The sequence below is a fragment of the Microtus oregoni genome, unplaced genomic scaffold, assembly GCF_018167655.1.
Source record: "Microtus oregoni isolate MIOR12 unplaced genomic scaffold, Mior012 000001F_ref0000356, whole genome shotgun sequence".
In the NCBI taxonomy this organism is placed as follows: domain Eukaryota; kingdom Metazoa; phylum Chordata; class Mammalia; order Rodentia; family Cricetidae; genus Microtus; species Microtus oregoni.
Genome location: NW_024543060.1, coordinates 5,396,176 through 5,421,847, shown reverse-complemented (window position 1 = coordinate 5,421,847; position 25,672 = coordinate 5,396,176). Strand labels below are relative to the sequence as shown.

Genomic DNA, 25,672 nt, shown 5'->3' with positions numbered 1-25,672 from the left:
CCAATTATCTAATTAAGCTGTAACCAATTAAATTGTCTCTCACAGTTCCATTCTCTATAAATGTCAGGTTACGTTGTTGGTTGGAGTTCTCAGAATCTGCTCCGGTTTTGGAAGCAGCCTGATTCTTGAACCGTTTTTTTGGCTTTTGCTTTTCCTTTTGCTTACTTTTGTTTGGTTTTCCTTGCTCACACTAATTTTGCTAAATGTAACTGGTCACAGGAATTTTCCTTTCAACATTCCATAATTTTTTTTATTATACTAACAATCTCCACTAATTATAATAAAATTTCTGCTCTAGGATGATGCCAAGACGTAGTCACCCACCATTGAGAAGTTTCATGTGGGGACTTAATATCTTTATTTTTGTATTAAAACTCATTATTATTGTTACTATTACTATTATTATTATTATTATTAGTGTGATGTATGTGTGTGTGTGGACATGCACATGCCACAGTGTGCATTTGGAAGTTAGAAGACAACTTAAAAGAGTCGATTCTCCCCTTCCACCATGCAGTCTGTCTGGTTAAATTCAAGTCAGGTTTGGGAGGCAAGCACTTTTACCAACTGAGCTATATCACCAGCCCTCCATCTTTATCTGCTAATATTTTTGAGTAGTAACGAAAAAGGTAGGTGCTACCATTCCCAAAGATGACCCCATTGTGTCTGCAATGGGGAAGCTGCTTCCGGTTTTGAAGGTGATGTTCCATCAAAAAGTGATGACATCTTCCTAGAAAGCAAACCACGTCCCTAGTTCCCATGTACCACCATTTTTTTTCTCTTCTTTCCAGGGCAATGAGAACCCTCTCTGTCCCCCTCCATCTCCCTTCATGCTCAGATATTAAATCTGGGCCTCAGACAATGTGGGCTGCGGTAGCAAACTGCCACAACTAGTAGCTAACAGAGAATGGGACTCTATGGCTTACGGTTCTGGAGGCTAGGAAGCAGAGCACCCAAGGATGGACAGATTTGATGCTTGGTAAAGTCCTGCTTCTGGTTCAGAGAGAGCCATTTTCTTACTGTGGATGTGACAAAAGACTGGGCATCTTAGAGGGGGCCACTAATGGGGGTACCAATCCATGCCCTAGCCGCTGCCTGAGGACTCGGATTTCTACCATCACTTTGGGTGTTAGGATTTTAATGTATGCATTAAGAGGGCTCACAGACATTTAGACTATTGTCCTAGCATTTATTAGGCCTTGTACCCAGAACAGATGGCACAGTGAGTGACTACCACTCTGTTCCTGCCCTCACGGAACTGACTGTCTATTGCAGTTGGACACTGGGCAAACAGAAGTGGTAGCGTGGAGGGAAAGGATGGGGTTTCATGACAGCTAATAGCAAGGGGACCCCAGCATGGGAATCAGACAAGTGCCTGGTCCCTACTCTCCGGTCGGGGTGGGGGGGGAGCATGGTTGTCTCTTTTCCTGCTGAGCCCTCAATATTTGTTTCTTGTTTTTTCTAAACATCCAGTTAAGACTCTATCAGGAATGAGGAGACTTTGAAGTTTGAAGTTTACATCTTAGTTATACTCACACGCAAGGAAGGTGTCTTTATCCTAGCAATTTCCCATTGGTTGTTCTGTTTTGTAAATTGGTCTGTGTGATAGGGTAGGGTAGTTGGGTGTTATGTGTGCACAGGAAGTGGACAGCTTCAGGGCAGAGGAAGATATCAATCATTGCCTTTTCCCTCTGAGACAGGGTCTGGCCCTCGATTGGCAGCCGGTATATCTTAGCAATCCCTGTCTCTTTCCCCTGCAGTGCTGGGGTGACAAGCACACAAAGCCACACCCAGATGTTGACATGGGTGCTGGGGATTTGAACTCAGATCTTCATGCTTTTACCTACTGAGCCATCTGCTGAGCTCCTTATTCGGGGGTTTTATAAATGTGAGTCTCTCACCTATACACGCTAAAGTCGGTTTTCTTCCCAGTCCCCATAGCGTTCCTCTCCTTGTAGTGCATGCCAGCATCTCTGGACATGGTGGAAGAACAGCAAAGACAGCCTGACGCTTCTCTCTGTTTATTTCCACGTTCACACTTGAAATGTTTACGTTCACATCTGTTTATTCCATGCTGTTGACAGAGTTCTTAATGGGAAGTCCCCACCTCTCCTTAGCCCATTAAAAGTTCTGATTGCATATAAATATTGAATTTTCTGTGTTTACTGAGAGAGTTGTTTATTTTTCTCCTTGAGTTTGTTAATGTGAAGAATTACAATTATGGATTTTTATTATGTCAAACCAAGTTTGCATTTCTAGGAAAACTCCAGCTCAGCCCGTATGCATAATTCTTGGTGCTTGGTGGGTTCTGTCTACTAAAATGTTGTTTGTGGCTTTTGTATTTGTGTTGGTGGGTGAGAATGGCCTGGAATCTTTCTGCTTTCCTATGCTTTTGTCTCATTTTGTTATGAAAGTGATTCAAGTTTCACAAAATGACCCAGGACAGTGTTTTCCCCCTTGCCATTGTTTCAAAGCTACCCGTGCAGGCTGTGTTTTGTGAGGGCTGGAGTTCACCCTGTAAGTCACTGGATGCTGCTTCCTTTGTGGGAAGCATTTCAATGACAGATTCTCTTCTCTTGGACTGACCACACTATCTTGATTCTGTTTCCACATGTGTCTTAAACTATAGTCTCATCTAATCTCCCAAAATTGCATTGGTATAAACTTGCTCATAATAGTCTTTTGCCATGTTTTCCTCTGTGGCTACACCTCTTCTTTGCCCTCATTTGCATTCCAAATATTTTTATTTACTTTATTTATTTACTTTAAAAGTATTTGGATTAGATATTATTATTATTATTAGTTTGCGGTAGGAGGGGCTGAACTCAGGTCTTGGCATGTGCTCCATCGGCACTCTGTCCCGGAGCTGCATCCTGGTCCTTTGAGACGTTTATTTTGAAAAGGCCTTGCTCACTTTACTCGGATTAACCTTGAACTCACTATGGAACCCAGGCAGGCCTTGAAGTTGCAGTGCCTCAGTCTCCTGACTCGCTGAGATTACAGACTAATCTGTCACCACACCCAACTTATTTTTAATTTTAAAGCTCCATGACCAAAGCGACTTAGGAAGGAAAGGGCTTCTTTGACTTACACTTCCACATCACGGGGTCGGAGCCTGGAGGTAGGCACGGAGCCGGAAGCCGGAAGTGGAGGAACACTTTTAGTCGTTGTGCTTTGCTAACAAGCACCTTCATGTCACTGTGCATTTCCTGTCAATGGATCGTATTCTCCATGGGTGGTCAGGGCTGTCTGAAAGGCAGTTGCAAGAACGGTTTTTGTGATCACAGGGACCAAATTTGTACACATGTGCACTTTTCTCTCTTGTCCTTTTGCAAAGAATGCCAGGCAGGTTCTGTTGACACCTGTTAATCATGGTAAACAGGCCTCGGCTCATGATGAGTGAATACGTAAACAAAGGGCGTGAGAACTGTGTCCGTGCCACTTCCCCACGGATGGGGCATGAGTTTCTGCAAGGAGAGAATGCTCTCATGGTGCCCATGAAAGTGAGTCTGCCTTTGTCCACTGCACATGTGTGAGGCCTGTCCTCAGGACCACAACCACGTCTCCAGGAATGGAGCTCAGGTGGACGTCAGGGGAACAGGCACTACCTCAGTTCACAGAGAACACAGCTCCGGGGGAATAGGAAATTGCCTCTAGTGAGTACTGTAAAGGACCTGAGAGGCAAGCAAGCTGGGGGAGGGGCCACAACACAAGCAGCTGCTGTTTAGCCTACTTGGACATCTTGTCTGGTTTAAACCCGTTGTATCTGTGTGGAGTTGATTTCCTTGTTGACCACCGGTGGCTTAGGTCTTCAAATGCTAAAGGAGAACCAGTGGAGAGCCTTGGGACTGACCTTCGAAGGGAGTCTAGAGGGGAGGGGCTGGGAGGGAGGTGCTACGAGGGAAGGTTGCAGGAAGCTTTTGTTTGTTCAGTCACCTCTTCCTACCAGATCTTTCCAGAGCTCATCTTTGCCAAATGGTGCCGTGTTTGAACAAAGACTTTCCCTTATGATTCTCCTGGACCAGTAAGTAGCCACAGGGAAGGCTCCTTACTTGGACACTTACCAGAATTACCCACCTTCTGACATAATTGGAAAATCACAAATTGCCCAACTTTCTTGAAACCTATCATTTAAGACATCGAACAACGCGTAACACGATGACTGTGATCCCCGAGATGAGGTGAGCAACTGGGCATATCAACCTTGGCCTAGATTCCTTCCAGGCAGCCTGAGGAGCAAGCCAAGTCTAGCAGCTGTGTGGAGGTGAGGACTGATGACCGGGGCTCAGAGGCCAAGGTTCGCAGAATTTCTCAGTACGTGAGAGAACGGTACGGCAAGGAGAAAGTTCCAGAAAGGTGCAAAGCCTTGGCAACTCAACATTGATCAGCACATACGTGAAGCTCATGTGGCTGGTACAACTTCTTAAGAAAGACCTATGAGGAGAGCCTACACTACTGACTCCACTTGGACTTGCTCAAGGTCTCCCCCTTTCTTCTAGAAAGTTCCTTTACCTATTCTGCTTGGTGGATAGGGTTGACTAACAAGGCCCTGGCAGGCAGAACCAGCTTCAGCTCCTACAGGTGGAGAAGGAGAGAAACATAAAGCTTGGGTGAGGTGTGTTCTACGGAAGGTTATAGGGAGGCCCCTAGTTTACAAACAACCAAACTGATCCACACCCTGGACCTGTTATGGAATGTTCACAAGACTTTTATTATTTTGTCCTCAGAGTCACTGAAGAAACTGGGGTAGAGACTCCAAAACCTTGTCCATTATGCACATTAGTCTACTGGAAGTGACTCTGTTTGACTTCTGGACAGTAGAGAGAACAGCAAAAGATGGTGGGTGCTGCCTTCCTCCAGGACCCTGTCCACATAGAACCACTATGGTACGTATGGGGGGCCAGGCCACCATTCAGGGGGCCAGGCTACCATCCAGAGGGGCAGACTACCATTCAGGGGAGCAGGCTACCATCCAGGGGAGCAGGCTACCATCCAGGCCTTTGGAAAGAGGGGGAAAAGGTAGCTCCTTGATGGATTTCCAGAAACTTCTGTTGTGTTTTTAGCACACTGCAGTAGCCCAGAGCAAACTCAGGGTGTGAGGACTTCCCTAAGCTGCCACCCTGAACATCTAGGTAGGACTGTGTCATGAAATATTACTTTAACTAGGCAAAGATGTGTTACATTTTTCTATGTTGTGGACTACTACTTTAACTTTGTAAAGGTGTGCTACATTTGTTTAATTATGTAAAGGTTTGTTGCTGTTTCAGTACATCTGCCTAAGGCACCTGACTGGTCTTATAAAAAGCTGAACGGCCAATAGCTAGGCAGGAGAGGGATAGATGGGGCTGATGGGTGGAGAGAATAAGTAGGAGGAGAAATCTAGGTGAGAGAGAGAGAGAGAGAGAGAGAGAGAGAGAGAGAGAGGAAGGAGGAGGAGGAAGAAGGAGAAGGAGAAGAGGAAGAAGAGAACGAGGGAGAAAGAGAGGGAGATGTTAGGGGCCAGTCAGGCAGCCACCAGCCAGCAGGTACATACTAGGACATACAGAAAGAAAGGTAAAAAGTCCCGAGGCAAAACACAGATGAAGAGAAACAGATTAGTTTAAGTTAAAGAAAATAAGCTAGCCAGAACAAGCATAAGCTAAGGCTGAGCACTCCTGACTATGGGACTGTGGCTCTCGGACCTTTCCTCACAGGCTACTGTGGTTCCTGCCCATCTTTAGACAACAGAGTCCAGGAACTGCACACCCAGTACCTAACTGGACCACCTTAGCATCCATGGGACTCCAGGGAAAGCATGCCCCCATGTTCTAGAGGTGAGAAGAAAAACACAGGAGTCCTTTGGTGGTGGTTTGAATGAGAAGGACTCCCATAGGCTCACAGGAAGCAGCACTATTTGAAAAAATTAGGATATGCTGCCTTGTTGGAGTAGGTGAGGCCTTGTGTTGGAGGAAGTGTATCACTGGGAATGAGCTTGGGGGTTTCAGAAACCCAAGCCAGACCGAGGATTTCTCTCTTCCTGCAGCCGGCCAATTCAGATGTAGAATTCTCCACCACTGCTCTGGCACCTTGTCTGCCTGCGTGCCGCCATGCTCACCGCCATGAGATAATAGACTGAACCTCTGAACTATAAGCCAACTCCAGTGAAGTGTTTCCCTTTATAAGAGTGGCTGTGGTCATGGTATCTCTTCACAGCAACAAAACCCTGAGACACTTTTCCTTTGTCAACACAAACACGAATACTTCCTTTTGACGGAGATACAGTGAATTTCAAAACCATCCTGTCATGAATGGGCCGTGAGGGCTGTTCTCCTGTTTGGTGACCACCAAATGGGGCTTAAACCCCATGGTTCTGCTGTGATTTGAGTGTGTCCCCCACGCATGCATGTGTTGGAACCGTGGTTCCTCAATATGGCAGTTTGGCGGGGTGTCTGGGTAACAGGGGTGGAGTCCCCATGGATGGGTGAATGCCTTTCTCCCCAGATGTCACAGGACTAGTTTAATGATGCCATTCCTAGTTTGTTCTAAAACAAGCCCATCTTTATGCGTGGTCTCTGTGGCACAGACCTAATGTCATCTTCCTTCTCTGGTGAGTCGAAGCAGCATGGGTCCCTTGCTAGATGTGGCTGCTACCTCTTCTCAAACGTTCTGTTACAACAACAGAAAACGGACTACACATCCTATCAGTCTGGCCAATGTGTGTTGAGTATCTTCTGGAAGCATTGAGGAGTCTTCTAATGTACCGCACATGCTAACAACCCCCCTGCTGGAGGATAATCAGATGGCTTTACCATCCTCCACACTCCCTGGGTCTTCATGATAAAGAATATGATGGACCACTGTGACGGCTACTCCTGGTTGTCAACTTGACTGTATCTGGAAAGAGCTATAACAGAGAAATGGAGGGCACGCTTGTGATCTGGACCTTGAGGCCTGAGGACACACGCCTTTAATCCAGATCTTGAGGCTGGAAGGCGCACCTTTAATCTGGGCCGCCCCTTCTGTTAGAATGCTCTGCTTTATAAGGACGACAGAAGAAGGAAGAGTGTTCTTAGCTTACTTGCCCTCACCTCCATCAGCCCATTCATTCCTTCTTCGAAATCCTAGCAAACCAGCCTCGTGGGACTGAGAAGCTATTAGATTCTTGGACTTTCCATTCATAACTAGACATTGGTGGACTGCAGCCTGGAAATCATTCCAATAAGTTCCCCCTCCACACACACATGCATAGAGATTCATTTCATTAGTTCTGTGATTCTAGAGAACCCTGACTAATTCGACCACTCGTCAGTGACATCTTTTTCAAACGTTTGCTTTATTGAAATTCTTTCTTACAAAAGGTCTGAAGTATTTTAGGCCTAGTTTCCATTAGTCCCTGAAATACAGTCCACGGTCATTTCCATGCCCTCATAGGTAGGTCTGTAAACTATTCGACTTTTATTTTTATGGTTAAAATACTTTTCAACATCTCTTTTATAGATATAAAACCAAACTTGTGTGTCCCCCCCCCCATGTAAAGACCAAGTGAGAAAGTTACCTAAGTCTTCACCAGTTGGGTAGCTGGGCTCTTTCCCGGAATTATCAAAGTGATATTTATGCACTTTTAAAATATCTTTTTTTTCTAAATAAAGACAACAACCTTTAGTATATCTTTTAAAACATAACCATTGTGATGTGCTGAGCTATGTGATAAGGAGCGCCACGCTATACAGGCATACATACATCGGCTCTGGAAGAAGATGCATGAGTACATGCATGTTATGTAAACATAACAGTTGGTCAGATCATGAGGACAGTAGTGAGTAATGCAGCTTGCAAGCAAGAATGATCAAGATCACATATAGGCTTAGTGGCCAGCCAGGATCTCTCGGGAGAACTGTACCTGGGGGTACCTAGGTCTTCCTCACTCCCAGCAAGATAACGCTCACCTCATGGGATACGTGACTGTGTCTGTGGCCCTGCTATAGCCAGACAGGTCTGCCTTCAATTGCTATTCCCTAGCCCCCCATCCTGTCTGATCTTATACGTACTTGCTATAAGATCTGGAGTACACAACTTTCCAATAACCAATGTCTACAGCCCAAGCTTGTTGCTCAGGCCTAATAAGGGTACACCAAGGTTCATGGGGGAACCTTGTCTTAGTCTTGATCATCCCTGGTCTTCTAACTTGGAGGCCAGATGAATGGGCCAGGTGAGCACTACCTGGAGGCAGGGTCCTGCCCTGATTGCCTTGTATTAACACAGCAAAGTGGTTCAGTGATGTCAGCACCCAAGATACAACGTAGCACAGCACAGCAGTCACTCCCTCTCTTCCTGGCTCCAGCCGGGTTTCTGGCTTCTTCTGGTAGCTGGAATTTTCTTATGTTTTCTCTGCCCCTTCCTCAAATTAACATAGAGTGTGAAGAGACAGAGGAAAAGAGGGGAAACAGAGTCAGTAAGGGTTTCACATGCAGGGGAGGTGGATGGTGAAACTCTGGAATTAAGGAATTACCTGCAAAGCCAATGACCCATAACCCCTCCCACCTCCATTGCAGCTCTTGCCTGTGACATCATATCAGCATGCATCTGTAACCAAGAGACCATCTATAACACAGATTCGCTAGGCCCGTGAATAGTCTTCAGATAGCTGAGCATACTGGTGGTTCAGCTGACTAGCGCCCCCCATGTAGAAACCCCAGTGGAAAGGAAAGACAGAACGTAGGTCCCGCTGAGTACTTTGGAGCAGTCGTCTGGAAGAACAGTGACAGCAGGTTGCCTTGGAACCAGAGTAGGGCCGGCTGGCAGCAGGGTTGGGGATAGTGCTGAACTGGTCATGAACCACGGTCAGGTGGCTCCAAGCAATCCTCCTACCTCCCCAGAGACACAGGAGTGTGGTCGCAGCAGGGCGCTGGCCTTGGGCTGCACCCACTTTCAGAAGGTGGTACACGTCACCCCAGCATCCTCGGCGTGCCCACAGTTTGTCACTCCCCATTTGGCAAACTGGCAGTGGAAGATGGAGTGCTCGGTCCCCTTGCAGTTCACGTCGTCCATCCAAATCTTCCCTGTGCCTGGAGAGAGAGGTGCACACAGCTCCTTAGCAGCTATTCCAGAGGCAGAAAGGAAATGACATGACTGTGGCCTGTTTGTCCCCGCAGGCTCTCTCTAATCCGGTAGAGGCCATCTTCCCTCTCTGCTCTACCGAGAATGCATCTTTATTATAGCCTTAACTTCCTATGGGTGGACCAGCAATAAGAGATGATATTGATGTTTGTATCTTCAATGTGTCAGGCCTCTTACAGATGGGAGCCTCTATGGTCCTCACCATTATACTCTGGGATAGATAGTAAGAAACACTTACGCACAGAGAGCCATTGGGAGCAGATTACACAGTTTGTCACAGGCAGGGTCTAATTTCCAACTCAAATCTTGCCACCTAGGCCAAGATTGACCTTAATGACTGACTCTCCCTGACACTGAGATTCAGTACCTTGAAGCTGGTATGGATGAACAGTTTGGCAAGGCCTAATCAGAAGGGTAATGTCAGACAGACCCTGGATTATCCCGTGGCCCAGAACTGGTATCTTAGAACCAACATTGCTACAATGGTTCCATTCTGGGAGTCCAAGACCATAGTTCCAGAAAGATAAAGGGTCTCCAAATCTGACATTATAGTCAGACATCCTCAAAACATTAAATCATTGGATTAGTCCCTCTAATACAGAGTCCCTAAGACTTGCAGCTAGGAATGGGCCAGTCTGCTGGTCTGAAGGTGACCACACATGGAGAGCCTGGAGCTTTAGTGGGTTGTCACAGAATAGCGTCCGAGCTCCAAATGGTATTAATGTGGCACTGGTATCTTTCTAGAATACCAGGGCTTAGGGCAGCTGGGATAACCTTCCAGAGTGAACAGAGGGCTTGCCTGTGAGGAAAAGGAAGCAAGCTGTGCGAATTACCCTGGGCTCCTACTGATGAGCTGGGCAGCAAGGGCCTGGGGGTGGTGGTGCCAGTGAGCTCTTTGTGTTGATGGCTATGCCTGGTTCCAGATGCTGGCGGCCTTCTAGAAGGATGACTAACGCCATGAGTCCCATGGAAGCAGTAGGGTGTTTGTATCACCAGAACTTGTAAGATATGCAGAACGATGGGTCCCACCCTGTCCTGCTAAGGCAGAACCTGCGTTTTCAGGGAAGCTGAACTCTGCTACTTCGTAAGCCCTGGTGACAGCAGCAAACGCAAGCCCGCACCGCACCATGCAGCATGCCTCAACCCAGGGCTCAGCACCATGGCAGGGGTACGCTTTAGTTTTCTTAGTGGGAGGAGTCTTCCAGGATATGGGATTTTTCCTGTGAATCCTGGGCAAACCTGCACTGCTGCTTGCCCCAGCACCCTGATTGGTTAGTCCTACGATGTGTAGTATAGTATGAAGCGGAAGTGTTTCCCTCACAGGGCCTTGTTTTAAGCATTTGTTTCTTTGTGGTAGCCCTGTTTGGGGAGGCTGTGGAACCTTTAAGAGGTGGGGCCTATTGAGCAAAAGGAAGTAGGTCACTGAAGTCCTGGCTTGTTGGGAGCAGTGAGACCCCAGATCCTGAATGTCTTGTAATCCCCTGATCTGAGTGCCTACAGCTGCTCTGAGCACGAGACCTTCAGGAGTTCCTGATGGCAGGAGAGTGGTTTCTGGTGGGTTTGACTGGGGCGTGGCTATCTCTATATAATCTGCCCCTGAACACAAGAAAGGGGGCATTCTTGGGGAATTCAAGGATGACCCGTGTCGCTGTCTCTCTGTCTGTGTGTGTCTGTGTATTTTAATCTTCAGCCCCCTTGCCCGAAGCTCGCGAACTGGGTGCCAGCGCACAGAGCACAGACATGGGGGCACGGTGCATGGCACAGGCTCTGGAAGTTATATGCACCCCCTGGCTCCAGCCTGATTTCTCTGTTTCCCCATCCACTAGAATGCAAGAGGGGCCACCTCCCCACTACCACTAGGAGCGGTTGTCACCAAGCTTTCCCGACCAGGATGAGCTGCAACTCTCTGAAGCCAGGCTTTCCTTCCTTGAGTTGTTTCTGTACAGGATTTTTTTGCAACAGTAATAAAAATATAATGAATACAACAGAGGAGCATAAAGCACAAGGCTGAAGGTTTTAACCCAGGTTCCAGTGTCACTGGCCTTGTCACCCCGCAGCAGTCAACAAGATGTTTCTGTATTGGGAAGGGCTTTGGTATCCATGGTAGCCAATAGGAGGGGTAGCCAGGGACTAGACCTGTAACTGACCTCCATCCTGTGTCCTCCCCCACAGCCAGATGATCCCTCCTTTTTTTTTTTAAGTGGAATCCTTGAGACTATGAAAACCCCTAGTTTTGTCACCCCTCCTAGACCCACCCACGACATCACTTTACATAGAAGCTCAAGGGACCGACTAAGCCACGGTGCTCTTGATGAAACCAACTACATGAATGAAGCCGCTTAGACACGTTCCATGGAGATGTCCAGTATCCTCTGCCAGAGCATTGCCACGCAGTGAATCCAGGACAGGACGAGGAGTAGGGAGGGGCCTCCTTTCGCCGTCTGCTTGGGCCCTGTCTTCACCAGAGCCTTTATCTGGCTCTTACACAATAAAGCCCTTTGAGGCCCAGCAATAGCTTGCAGATTAAACGTCTCCTGGAAAGCGCATCACTTCACAAATTACCCAGGAAAAGGCGGCAGGCCCCAGAGCTCTGCGGGATTAGTCACACCCAAAGCGAATAAAGGGGACTAACAAATAAAGAACAGGCCAAAGACCGTGCATCCCAAATGTGCGTGCAGGATGTGGACACTGGAAGCCCAGCCTGGGGGCTCTGCCAGGACTGGCCAGTGTCCAGCCTCAAGAAGGCCAGTACACTTGGAGCAGGGTCATCTCAAGAGTAGCCCCCAAACTGCAGCTCTGACAGGCATGGGGCAGACATCTGTGTCCCCCAGCCCAGGTCACAGAAGCCAGTGCTCTGAAGACACCAGGCACTCATCGTCACCTCTGGCTACACAAGGTGAGGTACCAGGATCAGCCTGGAAGCTTGTTAGGGCTTTATTTTGCCCTGGGTGATCCAGGGATCTATTTAGGTCTGAGGAGCCCTGTGCAGGTTAGGCAGACTCCACCCTGGTTGTGTCTCTTGAGGTTCACAGTAAAGCTCCAGGGCCAAAGGGCTCAGCACAGAGCCTCCTGGTGAACAGAAAACAAAGCAAATGGGTGCTTCTTACCATGGGGTGAGATTAAGACCCAGCCCAGGCTGGTCTCATAGAGCACTAGGTTGAAGGTGACCATTCGTTCACCAAACAAATAATCCAGGGATCTCCCCTCCAATCAGTGCTCTTATGGGTATTTAGAATAAACCAATGAACAGCGTGGGTGACAGAGACATGCAGAGTATGCCACAGGAGTTAAAGCGTGTGTTCATCATGAGCTGAGGAGGCATCAGAGGGCCTGGAAAGCTCCTTCCAGGAGACAAAACCGAGCTGACTTTTAGAGCTGATGGGGAAAGGTAACGTGCAGAGACAGGCTGATAGGAGATAGCATCAGGTTCCTCTGAGAAGCACAGTAGATAGAAGCACCCTGTGACAACTGGGGAGTGGTAGGAGGTGGCTTAGGAAGGGCTTTGGTCAGGGAGGGCTTGGTAGTAGGGGTGCATACTTAAAACTCCTTCACCTGGGGGAGAAGAAGAAGGATTGAGTCCTAGAGAGTAGCCTGAGCTACATAGGGAGCCCAAGGCAAGCCTGATCTATATCGTGAGACTGTCTCAAAGAACAATTAGGGGGAGGGGTTAAAAAGAAGGACTTTGTTGCTGAGCCAAGGGAAGCTAATCTGATCCCAAGAGCAATACAGGCCCACTGAAGAGTCAGAACTGGGCTAACACAGGCACCCACTCATCTTAGGCAGGCGGCTGGCAGCTAGAGAAGGCAGGCCCACGAACTGACCTGCAGGTTGTGCTGAGACAGCACAAATGATAGTGGTGAATAAAAGCTCAGAGCTACTATCAGGTCCCTTGGGCCAACAGCCATCTTCACACAAGAGAATAGTGAAAAGAGATGAGCCATGGTGCCGGCACCATGCTAAGAGGTTGGCACACACAACCCCGTCTACCACCGGCAGCCCATCCTTAGAAAGAGAGAGAAGATGCGCGGTCAGGTTAAGGAACCTGCTCAAGGATGTCACTGGATTCAAGCACAGGAGTCTGAGTCCAGTTCCCATGCTAAGCATTCCTCTGCGCTTAGGAACACTGTCTAAGGTGGGGCGGTCAGGAGGAAGAGGAAAAGGCAGATCAAGAGACCCTGGACAGGTGGACACTGTTGACTCTGTAAGACTTGAGGATGGAGCAGACAGGGAGTTGGTGATGAGGTGGACATGCCCAGGGCCTGGTTTAGATGGAGGCTAACAGAAGATGGTGCTATAGGCCCTGATAGAGGTAAGGATCTGGTGGGAAGAAAGTGTGGCCCATTTGACAGGCGCGTGAAGTGTCTGAGTAGGGCTCTCTGGACACAGAAGGGCCTGAGGCTCGGGGGCCTATTCCAGGGCAGAGAGAATGAGCCGGGTCCTGACTGAAGCCCCAGGTGTAGAGATGAGCTTCAAGGACAGCCTGCGGAGTATAAGGAGGGGCTGGAGAGGAGGAGAAAAGGGAGGAGGAGAAGGAGGAGGGGGAGGAGGAGGAGGAAGAGGAGAAGGAGGGGGGAGGAGGAGGAGGAAGAGGAGGAGGAGGAGAAGGAAGAGGAGGAGGAGGAGCAGGAGGAGGAGGAGAAGAAGGAAGAGGAGGAGGAGGAGGAGGAGGAGGAGGAGGAGGAGGAGGAGGAGAAGGAAGAGGAGGAAAGTAGAGATCAGGACGCCAGAGTGTTGAGCTGGTGGTCACTCATCAGGTGGCACCAAGAACCAATACACAACGGGACTCTGCAGACGGCTCCCAGAACTAGAACCACAGCAGTCTATCACAGGATAAGAAGCTAGGCAGCTGTGAGGAGTGGGAACCTTCAGGGACAATCCATTTAGCAGAGGACAAGCCACCCACCCTCTCTCCTCAGGCTACACTATGAGTCCCTGTAACTATTTTAGCTCAGAGGAATGGAAAGCTTAAGCCTTGGGCAAGGTGGTAGGCCTGCCCAGTACCTCACGTCCACTCCAAGCCCCTATGGTGGGCATCTGCCACTCTGAGTGTCAGGTCACCAACCGCTGAGTGTGATCTGATGAGCTCAAATCCTGGTCCCCTGTGCACGGGAAGGCAGGTGTTCATGACAGCTGAGCGGCAACATCTTAGCTCCCAGGGGCCTAGACTAGAAAGCATCCCAGAGTCTGTAAGCCCCTTTCCCAGACAAGCACACCAAGATGCAGAATGGAGAGAGGCCAGGCCCAAGTGCACACAGCCCAGGAACAGGGAACACAGAATTGAATGGTCACCAGATCTGATCGATGCACTGGGAACTATTGTTTTGGATTCTAGTTCACCCAAGTTTCTCCATGTTTAAAGAAAGCGTTTTTCAGTATGAGGTGTGTACTGAGAACAGGAGTGAGGGATGGGGCCCCCAGGGCACAGTTGGCTAGATCACATGAAGGTGATGCAGGCTTTGGTGGGAAAAGGCCAGGCCTGGAATCCTTCGATTGCTTCCCCGTCATCTAATCCCTACCTTACCTTGCCCAAAGCGAGCTGTCCGGTACACGTCCTCAACGCCATGGAAGCCCAGCATGCGGCACACGACAGTCCCATCCTTCCTGTCCCAGCCGTCGTCGCACACCGTGCCCCAGCGACGCTCATGGAACACCTCCACTCGGCCCTCGTGTGGTCCAGAGCCATTCACCAGGCGAATCATTGTGAAATCCACACCATCTGCTAAGAGAGTCACCATGACTACCTGTCTCTGGACACTCCAGGACCCCACCCAGGCCTTGTCAATGACCCCCACACCATCTGCCAAGAGAGTCACCATGACTACCTATCTCTGGACACTCCTGGACCCCACCCAGGCCTTGTCAATGACCCTCCTTCCATACAGGGAAGAGAGAGCTAGAGCTAAAGACACGAGGTCGCAGTGTGTCATTCCTGCTCCTTTTAGTCTGTTTGGTTTGTTTAGAGACAGGGTCTCATGTAGCCCTGCTGACCCTCCAAATGCTTGGATTACGGCTGTATGCCACATGGCTTTAGTTTTAGTCTTTGCCATCTCTCTTCCTGACTACTGATTTCTAAAACAGAGTTTAAGTGTATAGCAGAATTGACTCCAAAAATCTCTTCTCAGCATTGAGTGAGTTTCAACTCCCTGAACCAGTTTCTATTCATTTCGTGGATCAGACAACTAGCCACCTCTGAGAGTTACTGAAAACCCAGCTCCCACCAGCACTCAAGGGGGACATGGGATGGGTGGGGGAGTGTAATGGGAGAACAGGGGAACCTTGAAGAGGAAACTGGTGGGAAGGTGGAACCCAGAGGCTATGTGTGACCAGGGAAACTCCCTGGGGACTGTAGGGAACCCAATGACACCAGAAGTCAGGTGAGACTCTTGCCTGAGGCTTGATCTCAGACTGGCTACAGGTTTCCCCAGACCTGCCTTGCCTCGTCAACACCAGGTCACTTGAGAGTGTGTGTATCATTCTATGCAGTGAGGCTGAGAACAGAAGCCTGTTGAGGTCAGAGGTCACAAGCCAGGCAGCCTTGAGGATCAGGTGAGAGCAAGAGCAAAAGCTGGACCATGGCAAGCGGGTGGGGCTGGTGTTCAGGGAGCCCCTGACTTAGTCTCTTTGCTCTGCTTTGTCTAGACTGGCATCATTCTGTTCCCTAACTCACACAGCCGAATGAATGACTGAGCATCTGTTAGAACAGATGGATACACCCATGGATAAAGGATGTGCCTTCATGAAGCTGACAAACACCTAGGAAACAAATAGTAAAGCCAGGTGTCATGGCGTCCATCTCTAATTCCAGCACTTGGGAGGCTGAAGTAGGAGCAGCATTAGTCCATAGGCTAGCCTGGGCTACATGCTAAGAACCTGTCTCAATATATGCATTTCCAAGTGGTGTTAAGTATATAGCTAGGGACAGAAGATGGGAGCAGGGGGTGTGGAAGGTATCATCTTAGAAGTGTAGACAAGGAAGTGGGTGGAATGAGGTGAGGTGCCATCTGGAAGGATGAACAAGAGAAACACAAACACTGAGTTTTTCCTGGTAAGGTTCAGACTGCCCCAACTCAGGGACTTGGGTCCAGAAGTAGTTCCCTCGACAGTCCTTGACCTCCTGGGCTCTGAAAACGAACATGGAGGCTACAGATACACGACTTCCCTCAGTATATCTGGAGAGTCACCAAGCCTTCTGCCGAGAGTCTGTCTCTAGCCCAAGTAGAACGTCATGTCTCACTTAGAAATTTAGGTTTTCTCTGTGTAGGGGATTTCAACCCGACTTATTCCCAGCAGTTTCTTCTCCAGCCAGAGTTTTCCTATTAAACAATCTCCCATCATCCAGAAATGCTCCTGCCCCATCTTTTATAGATCAGCCTCCACTTAGCCAGATCTGGTGTCTGAGAGGCAGCCTCAGCCAGTGCTATGGTTTGAGTGCAGAATATTCCTGCAGGCTACTGAGTCTGAAGGTCCCAAGCTGGCGGTACTCTTCAGAAAGTTTTGGACTCTTGGGAGGTAATGGGAAACAAGCCTGGCCTAATGTCCTGTTTGCTCTCTGCTTCCTGATGGCAATGTGACCAGCTTGGTTCACTCTCCGACCACCATGTATTCCCCACCACGGCTTCCCTACTGTGCTGTTCCGTAGCTGGAAAACCCCCATTGCTTAAGCAATCTGAAACACGACAGACAAGGGACGTGATCTTAACTTGACAGCTTGTCCCCAACCTGCAGTTAACAGCTCTTGGGTGGAGCTCCCCCTCTGTAGCCTCCACCTTTCAAGCTTAGCTGATATACCAAGATGCTCACAGGATTGTACATCAGTTCTTTTCCCTTCTGTTCTAGGGTTGAGGATTATGGACACCACAATGCCTGCAGGTAGAGGTTTTCCCTTTTATACTGAAAAGACTGCAGTTACCCCAAGGCTTAGCCCAGAAGCATCTGTGCTTGGAAAACACTTGTCAAATAACCAGGGCAGGGGATTGGCCACTTGCAGCCATGTGGCCACCTTGCTCTTGCAGTTCAATGGGGCTCATTGTTTGCTTACAAGCTTCCAGGGATGTCAGTGGTTCTGACCTCTGCTTATGCCTTTCTACTTTGCTTCCCCAGATCCTAGAAACTGCCTCCTGTTTCTAGACCAGCTGAATTGCCTTGCACATTACCCAGGCTGCTCCTGGTGAGGGCTCCTATAGCCCTCATCCACGCTGAAAAAAGCCTTAGGGTTCCTACACCCAGACCTCCCTCTCGAGTCAAAATGGAAAGGGCCACACTTGGGTCAGGTCATGGAGAAACGAGTGGGTCCGGACTAGAAAGTTCTGCAGTTCCCGAGGCTGTGGAGGGCAACATCTTGCTGCCGCTTAGCCTTGGGCTTCAGATGTCCCATCATGTAGCGCATGGAGCTATCTTAGTTCATGGGGACACATCAGTGAGCTTTTCCAATCATCACAAATGATTGGCCAAGATTTTGAGATGACACAAAGCCTTCATGTGACACACGAGGGGTCAGAGTTGCAGAGAGGGGATGTGAGTTATCCAAGCCATCCATGTGAGTAGGAGAGCAGAGATCTGTCTGCACTGGGGGCTTAACCAGTGCTGTGCTCTTTTCTGTCTCAGAGCTGTCCGTTCTTCCTGAGATCTGCACGGGGTAAGGGAAGGACACAGCAGCCTCGGCACTGGAAGAAGCCAGGTGCGTTGGTCCCTCTCCTGTGCATCACCTGTCCCTTTCTTATAAAAGATCGGTACCTGCATTTCTATTTCCTATTGCTCACTTAGCTCTCCATCCAGATGTGCCTCTGGAACTCCCAAGCACATTCCTAGGTTAAAATGGATTCCAAAGGACTGTGGAAACAAAAGCATTGTCTTCTGCCTTGAGTTACTTAGGCAAACCAACAGATGAAAAGGAGGGGACCATAGAGGGTGCCAGTGACGGCAGGGGACTCAGGGATGCCCCAGCCACCCCCACCCCCGTGCAGAGATGAGGAAACTGAGGCAGAGGGAGCAGTTCTTTCCGGGAGGCCAGGCCTCCCTCTTCCCAGAGCACCACTTTTCTTCACTCCCAGCACTGGGCCATCCCACCAAGGGAAGCTGGTGACAGTTAACTCTGGAGGTCCAAGGCGGGGCTGGTACTCCTCCATGCAGAGGGCGCCACTAGAGGTTGCTCCAGGAAGCTCCAACCTCAGGCCTTATGTGTTTCCCCTACTTCCCCTGCTGTGACAGTCCTGGATGCCCAAGCACTGATCCGGTTCAGCTGTGAGCACTAAACAGGTCTGATGGCCAGGGCTGCATGGGTGGATATATTTTTCATGAGTGAGCCCATCTGAGTACCTCACGATTCCTGTCTCTCTTTTGTACTCATCTTAACTTCCAGGGCCTGGCAAGCCAGCAACAGGGACATGGGTGTATGGTCCCATCATTTCTGAACACAGTGTTAGGAGACCATCCTAGGCCATGCCCTGTAAAACACGGTAGCTGTGCCTCTGAGGCAGCAGCTCAGGTAGGGAGGAGAGGAACATGTCTGGGGAAAGAGCTAGTTGGGCAGGGTCCACCAGGGCAGGCAGCTAGGGTTCTTTTGGATCTGATACATGAGATCCTCCACCTCACTCCTTCACCGCCACTGTCATTTCCCAGTTGATGAGAGGATCAATGGTAAAAGGTCTCTTCCAGGCAAAAGCCAAGCCAGGCCCCTTTGAACCCTCCTTTTAACTGCACTTCAACCTTGCCCTAAGAGGACTTCAAGAAGACATAGATATCATTTCCAACAACTCAAAGTCAACGCCCCAGAATGACTGCACCCAGCACGAAGGCGCCATCAGAGCCACAGCAAGTTCCTGGAGCAGCCTCGCGCTCTCCCAGGCGAGTACTAAGGGCAAGACCTCTATGTTCTGCATTTGTCCAACAAGAGCCACCTGCTTTGATAACCATCAGTTACCAAACCCATATGGGCCGCCCTGGCACTACTCAACTTCCTTCCTTTTGTAACTCCCATCTCCCGGCCCTGCCAAGCCCTGCACCTCCTTCTTGGCCCCTCTTGCCTTTAGTGCATGTCACTGCTGTCCAAATCAATAGAGAACTCACTTGATGCCAAATTCTTTTCCCTGTGGCAATAGTGACTGATGTTTGGATCTGCTCAGTACCTTGCCACCAGTGCCAGTTTGACTTTGCCAATTCATGTGGTAAGGCTGTGACATTTGATAAAACGATCAAGGGGTGTGCTGTTCCCACAGCCCGTGGCATTTCCTTCTATGTGGGAAAGGTCCAGAAGAGAGGTTTAGCTCGGAACATCTGTCCAAGCCACTGTAATGAAAATTCCAGAATCACTTAGAATCTCTCAAGAATATGAGCTGGCAACTGTGGAGAGGGGGAATTGGAGGCAGGAGCAACAAGTCTGAGAATCAGGAATTGGCGTCCCCAGGCCAAATCTGAGATGAGACACTAGACCAGCTGACCCCTTAACTTACAGCAGTGGCCCAGAGCCTCCTTGGGTTCCTTCATTCCTGACTGTACGAGACTTGCCAATATGATGGGCCTTTTCCCAGAACCATTATCTAAAGTGACTCAGATGACTCCGATGTCTCCCAGAAACAGCTGAAGAGGACAGAACGTGGAGCAAGGCCACACCCACCCGAGGGTTGACCTGCCTCAGAGAACTCCCTTTGTGAGCAGAGGTCTCTGCATAATGTCTAGCAGGTGGCCCTAATCACAGAAGTGGGCTGCCTCTGCCTTCAGGGCTGGCTTAGAGTGCTAGTGTCACTGGCCAGTGCCACCTCTGGACACATAGCTAGAATGGTGCCAGTGAAATCACTAGTGAGTGTCCAGGACTTAGAACATCCAACACCGTGAACTCCAGCAGATCATCCAGCAGCACTCAGGTTGACTCTGGGCGTCTCCACGCCCTGCGGAGGACAGCTTGCATAGCAGGGGCCGCGCAGCAGAGACAGCATGCAGGAAACCTATCAGCACACCATCGGGGGCTACTCTCTCCAGTTGGACTGGTCTCCTCATTTCCTCTACTCTCCCCAGCTTCTGGCTCCTTTGCTTGCTAGAGGGGAGGGAGTGGGGGTGCAGAAGCCTGGCTCCTGCTGTCAGCAACTCTCGGCACACTAATGCAAACTGGATGTGACTTGTTAAGCAAGGCAGTTCCGGAATGATCCGGGAATTTCGCACCATGGCCCAGGCCATTCTTGGGTGGCTAACACAGTCCTTATAAATCTAATGTATGTGGGGATTCTTCTTGCAGGAGCATTGCTTTGTTCTTGCTATCCTGTAGGAGAAGCAGAATCCTGGGGAAGAAGTCTGGATCTGGGTCACGGTTCCCTGAGCCCCAGGTGGGAAGTGGTCTTGGACTTGGGTCCCTCCCCAAAGCCAGACTCAGATCACTGATCTTTCCAAGGGCCTGACAGCTGCTCACGCTACCTCTGGGTATGGGAGGGAAGGCAGAGTATCTCTGGGGAATCCACCCCAGGACTTTCTAACTGGCATCTGGTTTTATTTATAGGGTGCTGGCATCTCTGGCTGTCCCTGGCATTTCTTCATCCACGGGCTCCTTTACCTTGTTAGCTCGCTCTGTGTGGGGTGTTTCGTGGCTTCTACTGGGGGGCACACTGTGAACTATCTTTCTACTCTCAGCATAGCTGAGCAACTTGCTTCAATCCCCTGCTGCTGGGCAGATCTGGGAGGGTCACAGAAGTGGCCCTGCAGCTGCCATCCCTCAGAGCTGGTTTCCAGGCTGAAGCAGGTCTGGAACTCCCATCATGCTTTGGTCAAGAATGGCTCAGAACTGTCCCCAGGCATGACCCCATCAGAACCCAGTGCTGGGGAGGTTTCGGGTAAATCAGGAGCAGTGCAGGGAATGGAAGTCTGTCCATTGAGTGCCTGAATGCCAGGTACGATGGCAAGGTGCCCCATACATGTATCCTGTGCCGTCCACAACAACTCCATGAGTTAGTTGTCATAGCTTGTCCCATTCGACAGAAGAAATGGGCCCAGAAGTGTCAAGTGATTTGCCAAGGGTCACACAGGGGTGCTTAAAGCCATAGCCTCTCCTTCGCCAAACAGAGCGAGCCCCTGGCCTAACACTGGTGGCCACTGTCTACGAGCAGCCCTCTCCAAATGTAAGGTGCTTTTCTCTCTGTTTAGGAGTCCCATTGGGTCTTCAGCACTTCCTGTCCTAAGCTACAGGGTATGTGTCTCCGACTTAAAGCCTTGTCTGATTGCACATAGGAATCAGCCAGGGAGATTCTGAAGCCTCTAACACAAGGACAATCTTGAACAGTCTGGAGTACTTTGAATACTTTGAAGGAAGTCTTCATGCACAGCCGCAGCACTATTCGAGCAGGTCAGATGTGGCTATATGCTCACCACCTGTCCAGCCTTGTCACACACATAGAGATCACCTCTGGGAAGGCTTCGCTGAAGGGTGCCCCCTGTCTTTGCGGATTATTACACTGCAATTTCCTCTCCTGGATTCCTGTGCACCCCACCCCTCCACTACGTATGAGACGAGGACAGCCATCCAACATCCCGTTGTGTCCCCGTTTACACACAGAGACACTGGTGCAGCAGGAAAGTAGGTATGGAGAAAGTCATCGAGATTAAGATACAGGGTTAGAGAGATGATGGCTCGGTGCTTAAGGGCGCTGGCTCCTGCTGCTCTTCCAGAGAACCAGAACTTGGTGGCTGGCACTCGTGTTGGACAGTGCACAGCTGGTTGTAACTTCAGCCCCAGGGGTCTGACACCTTTGTCTTGCCTCCATGGGCACTGCACACACACACACACACACACACACACACACACACACGCACACGCACACACACACACATACACACACGCACACATGCACACACGCATACACGTATACACATGCACACACACACACACGCACGCACACACGCACACACGCCCACACGCACACACACACACACACGCATACACGTATACACACGCACACACACATGCACACACGCATACACGCACACACACACACACACGCACACACACACATACACACACGCACACACGCATACACGAATACACATGCACACACACAGGCACACATGCACACATGCATACACGCACACACACACACGCATACACACACACACATACACACACATACACACATGCACACATGCCCACACGCATACACGCACACACACACACACACACGCACACACACACACACATACACACACACACACACGCACACACGAATACACATGCACACACACAGGCAAAAATAAATAATAAATCAGATCTTTAGAAAAAAGATTACTATAAGAAAAAAGAAAAACAGTTGGCAGAAGGACTGGACAACAAAACAGAATGCCCAAGGAAAGTCCCATCTGGGAAGTCAGTGCTGTGTAAATGACCTTTAAAGGGTCACAAATGGGCCATGAGAGGACTCAAGGCTTTTGAGTCTGGGACCTGTCCCAGCTCTCCAGTGCACTTCCACTCTCAGGAGTTCCTCCCTCTCCCCTTATACCTTTTCTATCGCTATTCATGGGCTGTATTTTTGTTCTGGTACGCAAGAATTTGGAAATCGTAGCAGGTACACTCTGGACGCAAACCCAAGCTTTAGCAATGGCACAGCGGAAGTATTCAATGCATTGCACGGAATGAGAGAGTAGATGCGTGGATGGGTGGGTGAGTGGGATCCAGATCACTGTTTAAGGGCTCTAAGAACAGGGTGGAGTACTAAGTAACTCAGAGCCTTCTGCGGCTAGGTATGGGAGGGTCCCAGAACCCGGAGAACTCTGCTTCTAAAGCGAGCCCAAGCTACGGTCAAAATAGTCCAGTCCCTTGATGTTTGTTTTTCCTGCCTTGCAGTCCCCACTGCCAAAGCCAAACAAGAAGGAAGAAAGGAGGTTGTGGAGAGTAGAAATAAACACACGGGGCTGGGAAAATGGGCTCTGCAGTTTCTGCAGCTGCGGAGCGGGGCGGGGGCGGGGGGCCCAGGGATAATTTGGACCATCTGCCCATTGAGAAAGTTGAACTTTCATTCTCTTATAAAGGAAGAACTCCTCATGCCCTGAGCTGGCCTGGAGTCCCCTACCCCCTAGGCTGGGGTGACACTTCTCAACAGGAAATGTGATCCATATGGGAGCCTGGGAGCCATCCCTGAAGAGAAGGAAGGCATTTCTGGGAGGCTCTCCTGGAGGGCATTGCCCGAGGGTGTGGGTGTAGGAAACACCATTTATGGGGGGAGGGGGTCTGCTCTGATCCTAATGGGGACCTGGTGCCTCTTCAGGGTGTTTTGTTAGAGGTTCTAGGTTCGCCAGTGCCACCACCCCCTCGAAGGAGACCGAAGAAGGGAGAAGACTCTGTCTAAATCACCTGAAGAAGTGACCCCTCCTGGGCTGTTCCTGGGCTGTGTCTCCCTTATGCTGGGTCTCCGGATGGAAGATACTCCAGGGATACTAAGGACTATTAGGTAGAAGATGCAGCCACTATATTTCCTGAGGTGCTCTGGCTGCTATCTGTCTGTCTGTCTGTGTGCTCTTGACTATGGAGGCCAAAGGTTGAAGTCAAGGGTCTTCCTCTCCTTTTCTCCATCTTATTTTTTGAGTCGGTGTCTCTCCCTGAGTCTGGACCCTACCGTTCAGCAGGACTAGCTGGCTAGAGATTTTGTTACATGCGTGCCACCCACCATACGAGGGCTTTTCAGGTGTGTTCTGAACTCAGATCCTCATGCTCACATGGCAAAGACTTTACCATCTCCCCATTCCCCGATACTGGCCCTTTAAACTGCTGACTCCTGCCTTTCTCTGCTCGCTTTGGTCACAGGGTCTTTGGAAACTAAGTGCCTGACTCTCTGATGCTACTATTGATAACTATCCTGGTTCCTGATCTTTGTCAATAAAGATGTGTCTTGGGGCTAGCGACATGTCTCCGTAGGTTAAGGTGCTGCCAAGCCAGACAGCCTGAGTTTTATCCCTGGGACCCACATGATAGAAGGAGATCAGACTCCTGGCATCAACATATACACACAATAAATAAATTAATCTTGTTTTCAAAAGATGTGTCGTGGGGCTGGAGAGATGACTCAGTGGTTGGGAGTGCGTTCTGCACTTAGGGAGGACATGAGTTTGGTTCCCAGCACCCACATGAATGGCCCACAGCATCTATGATTCCAGCCCCAGTGACTGATGCCTCTGATCCAGGTACCTACACTTGTGTACACGCCAACAAGCCCACATACACACAGTTGAAAAGAGTAAAACTAAATCTTAAGAAAGATGCATCTATCAAATAATAAATGAAGACCTCACCTTACCATTTGGCGCTAGGAGCTCGCACCATGGCAGTGGGAGAGGGTCGAAGCCCGAAGCTTCTCACAACTGTATTTATTGGTATCTTCCAAGCAGCAGTGTAGGTAGCTGAGGCTATCTACTGAACAGCGGTGTGGGTAGCCAAGGCTATCTACTAAAACAGCTGTGTGGGTAGCCGAGGCTATCTACTGAACAGCAGTGTGGATAGCCAAGGCTATCTACTAAAACAGCTGTGTGGGTAGCTGAGGCTATCTACTGAACAGCGGTGTGGGTAGCCAAGGCTATCTACTGAACAGCTGTGTGGGTAGCTGAGGCTATCCTCTCTCCTCCTTTTGTTTTCTGGCCTTTTCAAATGGCACCAAGACAAGAGAGTCAATAAACCTCTTTTTTTTTTTTTTTAATTTTTTTTTCTGGGTTAGAGGGGAAGCCAGGAGAGCCAGGAGACATTCAAGAGCGCTGATTGCTCATGTCAGCAGGCCTTGAGCCTTACTCAAGCCCTCCAGGGAGAGATGCTGACATTTGAAAGACCTCACTTGAAAGGCTTTCTGGATGCATTGCTTAACCAGCGCCCCATCCCCTCAGGCCCAGTGGCCACTCTGGGGGGACTCCTGGGGATGTTTTTTTCTCCTTCCACACACCGGTTCCTATGTTAGTTTGGGTCCTTCCCAGTCCAGGGTTAAGCAACCCCAAGTCCATATTGTAAATCCTCACCTGGAGATTCAGCTTAGTACCAATACCTCACCCCAGGTGAGGACGTGCCCCTCGGTAGTGTCTGCCTCCGTTCGAGGGATGACACACAGAGAACTCAGTGACAAGGGTGGTCTGTGTTTGTGTTGCGAAACTCAGAATGAGCCCGAGGGAGCATCATGGTGGGGACTGTGGTATGGTGAGGTGGCAAGTGACCTGCCTAGGCTGAGTCAGCAAGGAAGCCAACGGGTAGCCTTACCCCCACAGCACCCACAAGACCTCCTCGGAGGTCTTCTCCCGTTTCTTTCTTTTTCCATCTAAATCCCACTGGCATCTCCTTGAAGAAAAAAAGCTTTTTGCCACCCATGGGGGAGACAAGGCCATCTGAAGGAGTCCACAAATACCCTCCAAGGTATCTTCCCCATCCAACGATGGAGAGGGTCATGGAGTTAGGACATCAATTAATGGCAGCCCCCAGACTTTCCAGCTTCATCTGCAAGGTTCTTGTTTTACTCTACACCCAGCAGTACCATGGAAGAAAAAGAGAGAGAGAGCATGAGAGAGAGAGAGAGAGAGAGAGAGAGAGAGAGAGAGAGAATGAGCACTCAGGGTCCCAGGGGCTGGGAGTCAC

The 25,672-nt window shown here is 49.7% G+C and overlaps 1 protein-coding gene across 3 annotated transcripts in view; it reads right to left on the bottom strand.

The window, feature by feature from the left end:
• Window positions 1-7,311: 7,311 nt before the first annotated feature.
• Window positions 7,312-25,672, bottom strand: part of Scara5 (scavenger receptor class A member 5) — a 92,858-nt gene continuing 74,497 nt past the window's right edge. For 2 of the 3 annotated variants that reach the window (XM_041663189.1, XM_041663181.1), the window contains exons 8-9: window positions 14,618-14,815; window positions 7,312-9,044 (exon numbers count right to left, since the gene is read on the bottom strand). In XM_041663189.1, coding sequence (XP_041519123.1) covers window positions 8,908-9,044; window positions 14,618-14,815 — 335 coding nt within the window. In that variant the 3' untranslated portion in view covers window positions 7,312-8,907. The remainder of the gene's footprint in view (window positions 9,045-14,617; window positions 14,816-25,672) is intronic. The other variant, XM_041663196.1, reaches the window with a different exon arrangement.